This window comes from Amphibalanus amphitrite, unplaced genomic scaffold (genome assembly GCF_019059575.1).
Source record: "Amphibalanus amphitrite isolate SeventyFive unplaced genomic scaffold, NRLGWU_Aamphi_draft 001092F_arrow, whole genome shotgun sequence".
Lineage (NCBI taxonomy): Eukaryota > Metazoa > Arthropoda > Thecostraca > Balanomorpha > Balanidae > Amphibalanus > Amphibalanus amphitrite.
The window spans coordinates 123781-129079 of NW_024882586.1; the positions used below are offsets into that span (position 1 = coordinate 123781).

General features: G+C 51.0%; 1 protein-coding gene across 1 annotated transcript; it reads right to left on the minus strand.

The window, feature by feature from the left end:
* Positions 1 to 632: 632 nt before the first annotated feature.
* LOC122370035 (chondroitin sulfate N-acetylgalactosaminyltransferase 1-like) lies at positions 633 to 4740 on the minus strand. The gene is made up of 3 exons (XM_043345275.1): positions 4530 to 4740; positions 2662 to 2719; positions 633 to 1904 (listed from the first exon to the last, which is right to left on the minus strand). Exons 1-3 carry the CDS (start codon positions 4735 to 4737, stop codon positions 680 to 682), a joined length of 1491 nt encoding a protein of 496 aa, XP_043201210.1. The 5' UTR covers positions 4738 to 4740; the 3' UTR covers positions 633 to 679.
* Positions 4741 to 5299: the final 559 nt, after the last annotated feature.

Consider the following 5299-nt stretch of genomic DNA (forward strand, 5'->3'; position numbering starts at 1 on the left):
GTTATATGTTCGTTAACGGGCTAGCGCCGGACAGCGGCGAGACGGTCCTCCGAATAGCCGCGCCGCCGCCCGGGGCGGCCCCGCCGGCGGCGCGGCCCTCTCGGACGGGACGGGAGGGGACGGGAGACGCTTCCCCAGTGCGTGGGCGCTCGGCGCGCGCGGCGGAGGCGCGCTCCCGCGCGCCGAGAGGAGCGTCCGTCGGGTTCGATTTTTTTTCTTTCTTTTTCAGCTCGTCGACCGTCCCTCTCACATCGCGTAAGGAATGGAGGAATGGACATAACGTGAGAGGGACGGCCGGCCGATCATCAGCCAATGTAACGTTCGAGCAGAGTCTGTGCGGCGCTATAGTTAACGGAAGATAACGTTGTTATCGGTCTTTTTCTCCGACAAGCAGATATTGATACGAAAGCATTGAAACCTCACCAACGGAAATGCAGATAGTGATTGCTTGACGCACATCGCTTTTACGTTTTATCATCTCAAACTTTCCTAATCCGCTTTAGTTCAGCCAAATGAAGTAACGTCACTGCACAAAAAATGCTGTTTGTTGTGATGACGTATCGGCTATCTAAAACCACCAAAAGCGTGTCACACGTCGCGTCGAGACCGACATGAACATCACCCGCCGGATATAGACATCGGAAAAACCTATATTGATTCCTAGCATCAACAGGTACTGTCAACCGTTGCTGTAATATTGCAACAGGAAGTTCTCTACGTCTGCGGTGTCTCCAACATTTTTGTACACCCACAGTCCCCAGCCGAGTTGCGAAGACTCCTTTACGGCTTTGGAACGCAGGCACGAGTTGAAGCGTTTGCCGACCTCCCGCTTGTTGCACTCCTTCTTGTGATAGATGTGCACCAGGTCCGGGTCGGTCATGCGAACAATTTCCACGTCGCTCTTCTGGAAGCGCTGGTAGAGTTTCACGTCCTCCAGCCCCCAGCCGGTGATGTTGAGGAACTGGCCGCTGAGGCGCTGGAAGTCGGACCGGTACTGGCAGCTCATGCCGAAGCCGAACGTCGTCCACGCACCCATCTCCTGGTTGATGACTGTGCCCTGCTCGTAGCTGGTGAGGATCGGCACCACGGGTTTGTTCTGCACACTGTACACGATCGCAGGGTTGTAGGTGCTGAACACGATCGGGAAGTACGCCTGGCGCGCGGGGGCGGTGTTGGCCCGGCACCGCTGTAGGAACTCGCTGCCAAACACCATGTCTACGTCACAGAGGAACAGTATCACGTCTTCCTCCCCGTCCCAGGCGCGTGCGCCCTCCATCAGCGCCAGACCCCGCGAGAAGGTGCCGGTCCTCTCGATCAGGCGGACTCGCGGCGCGGCCCCGTGCGCCGCCAGTCGACTGTTGGCCTGCCGCACCACCTCTGCGGCTCCCTCCGCGTCCCTCCTCTGCTGCTCAGCGTCCATCGACGGAAAGCCGTCCGTGTAGCGGATCACTGTCAGCACGGCCTCCTCCCCGGCCTCCACGAGCGCGGCGAACCTACCCACGAACTGGCGCAGCGTCTCCAGCCGGGAGTAGTAGGGCAGCAGCACGTTCACCAGCTCGTGGCCGCCGAGGCCGTAGTACTCCACGCGCAGCGGCTGCAGCGGCCGTGTCACGCGTACCGTGTGGAACCCGGAGCGTGAGTCACCACGGCTCGCGAAGTAGAGCTCGTACTGAACGGCGGCGCCGGGCAGCAGTCTGTACCGGCCACCCAGCGTGTCCGCGGACGAGTAGTTCGCGTTGCCGGTGCGCTGCTGCAGCTCGGCCAGCGAGATGTTGAACACGGCGGATAGCTCGTCCAGCTCCGGACCGCGCCGGGGCCCACGCCGTGTCTCCTCAGCCCCCGGTTCAATGACCATCTTACGGCCCTTGGACATCTCAAAGTAGTGCCACGGGTACGGCTCAACCCTGAGGGAGGAGGAGGTGCGTTAGATGACTCACTTCCGCGATAAGATTGCTGCAAATGAACGTTCTAAGCCAAATCTATCTCTAGAAATGTTTCCGTAAGTGCAACAGATTGTATGAATATACGTAAGCTCCTGACTAATCCTGTCCATTAAAAGCACGGCGACTGGGCGCGTTACGGTGACCCTGAGTCGGACTCACGTCTTATGCAGAGCCGTTATCATTGTCGAGACGGACGATACGCTATCAAAATGTCCACGCACATTGTCTGTGTATACGTGGGCAGCTGTGGGCTAGTGTCGGTATTGACTGATATCCTAGCAGAGCACTTGGCTAATCGGAGCCGGACAAATTAAAGACTGAGGACGTTGATGACGTCTACGGATAATGACGGACGGCAAGGTATACGTACGTATTTCAAACGCAATACCATGGATGAAGTATTCCTGAATACCAAATACCTAATCCATGGCAATACCTTGCCTAAATCTGAAGAAATGGGGCAAATATGGCTCTGAAATATGTTGAACTGAAAAGGTGAAAAAGGAACTCGCTCCTCAACTGACACGGATACTACTCACTGTAAAGTTTAAGAGAACATTAAGCCCTATTTCGACAAGGGGCACAATCACGGAGTGCCGGCAGTCCATTGATGCCTTTATCACAATCGGTTGATGATTGTATATAAGTCATTTACTGTGAGTGACATACTTATCGGTAAATATAAAGGCTGTGTTGTGTAGTGCGAATGGGTACTTACCCTGGAGGTACGTCATATCGGGTGTTATTTTCAACCTCTGTTGCAGCCAATTCGACAACTGAAACGGGTAGAGAAGGGTTCAGTCATAACACGCTAAAGCAGTTACATTCTACTAAATTTAAGAACGCTTTCATATGCCGACAACTTCCAACTTACACTTGCAAGTCAAATGAAATCGTTCAAGGACGCTCACACACTTTTTCCTCGATTGCATCGCTAAACATGTAAAACAGATGACTGGAGTCTGGAGCCATCGTTTTATTTCACATTTGACTTCAACATTAGACAGACGGCCTGACAGATTTCATGACGCAGTCTAACGTACGTAGGGGAGAGTGGGGCACATTCGTGCAAAAAATGGATAAACCCATATATCTGTTCTTTGGTTAGTGCAATGGCAAAATTGTTGATTGTAGTATGGAAAGGAACTATTGCAGATAGTTTTCCTCTTAAAAGTTATCCTATAAAATTATTGCTTCCATTAGAAAAAATGACTTTTATAAACTCTGAACATTTGCACGAAACTGCCCCACCTATGGGGCACATTCGTTCAAGAGATGGGGCACTTCCGTTCACCCGGCAAAATTCGAGAAATTACCGGGCATTACCAGAAATTTACCAAAGGAAATTGGCAGGGGGTCATTTCACTTGATTCCTTTCGACAAGAATGCATTGCACAACAAATGTAGAAAGAATGGGCTGGCCAACAAGAATGTGCCAACTGCCGGCCTCCGTGACCTCGCCAAGTTCGCGTGAATTGCTCGTCACGACGTCGCAAGCAGTCGAGACTGAGTCAGGCGAGCGTCATTAGAGAAACCTACTACAGATTAAGTCATAAATCGCAAAAACTAAAAAAAAATATGCACGAATGTGCCCCCAGGCAGTGCGTACACGAACCTGCCCCACAACGTTATTAGTAATATATTTCAAAATTTCTTTTTGAAAAAATGACACTTTTTCAACAAACAAGTTTGCAGCAGTTCCGTGAATAGAGTGGGCTTCTTCACCCCCAATTTTGAAAAGCTGAACCACATTTCCGAGTCAGGATCACGAAAATGGATGATATGAGAAAAGTTTGGAAAGCTCACGAATATTACAAATTTGCGTTTTTATCAAGCATGACAGCAGGTACAGTGTTGTCTTCTACGGTGAACGAAGGGCGGCAATGATGGACATATTTCCATAATTTACCTTGAGCTCGTGCAGTCACTCGTGTTCCCATAAACTGCTGAAAACGAATGTGCCCCATGCACGAATGTGCCCCACTCTCCCCTACCTATCTTTTCTCACAGAGGCGGTGAGACACACCGGGTGTCGCTAAGACCGGCACGACCGCGACACGTGCGCAAACGGCGTGCGATAGACGGTGCACTCCCCACGAACCTGCACTTTTACGACAGCCTAACCTTACTAAGTGGTAGTGAGAAAAACGGAACGACTTACCGTATGATACTAAATAACAAGTAAGGACACTTCACAATTTATGAGGTCAACTCATGCAGTGACTTTCCGTCGAAATAGAGTGGACGATTTAACAGGAGGGTTATTATTTATTCATTATTCATTATTATTCACTATAATTCATTGCACTATCATTATTCATTGCACTATAAACACACATTATCATATCCCTACATGTGGATGGCGAGTGTAGTACACTTAGAGAAATAACATTGAATAAAATAATACCAAGACGTCGGCTGAACGTAAATGGGCGAACAATATACGACGCATAAGACGTCTACCTACCCCACCCATGGCACTCACGACGAACAGTTGAAGATACCGTCCTACATCCACTTTGCTTGAGATTGGCACACCTTGTACGAGATAAATGATCGCAACGGACTCTCCCCTCTCGACCTCACCTTCGGGCAGTTTGCGTCGGACCCTCGTTTTGCCCCTGTCACGTGTCACGGGTGCCAGCAGGAACAGGGCGCCAGCGACCGCCAGCCCGGCGGCCAGCAGGCACAGTCGACGCGACGGACGCATCCTGAGTGCGGCGCTCGCGGCGCCGCTGCTCCGATACCGCCGCTCCGCGGCTATCGCGAACACTGGCCGCGATAGCCACGTCATTGGCAGGATGTGGCCAGCCCGCAATCAGTGTGTGTGGTAAGGTGATGGTAAGATAGACAGATACGCAGAGGAAATCGTTGATAACGTATGAAGAAGTGGCCAAAACTGTAGGTTTCTTCAGTAAACAGGGAAATATGGAGGAAGACTGAGGCAGAGTAAGAGAGAAAGAGAGAGAGAGAGAAAGAGAGAGAGAGAGGGAGAGAGAGAGAGAGAGAGAGAGAGAGAGAGAGAGAGAGAGAGAGAGAGAGAAAGAGAGAGAGAGAGAGAGAGAGAGAGAGAGAGAGAGAGAGAGAGAGAGAGAGAGAGAGAGAGAGAGAGAGAGAGAGAGAGAGAGAGAGAGAGAGAGAGAGAGAGAGAGAGAGAGAGAGAGAGAGAGAGAGAGAGAGAGAGAGAGAGAGAGAGAGAGAGAGAGAGAGAGAGAGAGAGGAATTTTCTAATAGGTAGTTACCTTACTCCCGAATAAGTTTAACTTATTCGGCTGTCGATTAAACATGACTGCCTACCGCTCAGTCATTCGCTCCTCGGGCCCCCATTTCTGCACATCTATATTTGACCCTTCACA

What these genes read in the sequence shown, in the direction of transcription:
- LOC122370035 (XM_043345275.1), bottom strand. Translation starts at nt 4,737, where the DNA reads ATGACGTGGCTATCGCGGCCAGTGTTCGCGATAGCCGCGGAGCGGCGG. An exon ending in CCGACGCAAACTGCCCGAAG is followed by an intron (nt 2,720 to 4,529) that starts GTGAGGTCGAGA and finishes TACCCGTTTCAG; the next exon opens with TTGTCGAATTGGCTGCAACA. An exon ending in CGATATGACGTACCTCCAGG is followed by an intron (nt 1,905 to 2,661) that starts GTAAGTACCCAT and finishes CTCCTCCCTCAG; the next exon opens with GGTTGAGCCGTACCCGTGGC.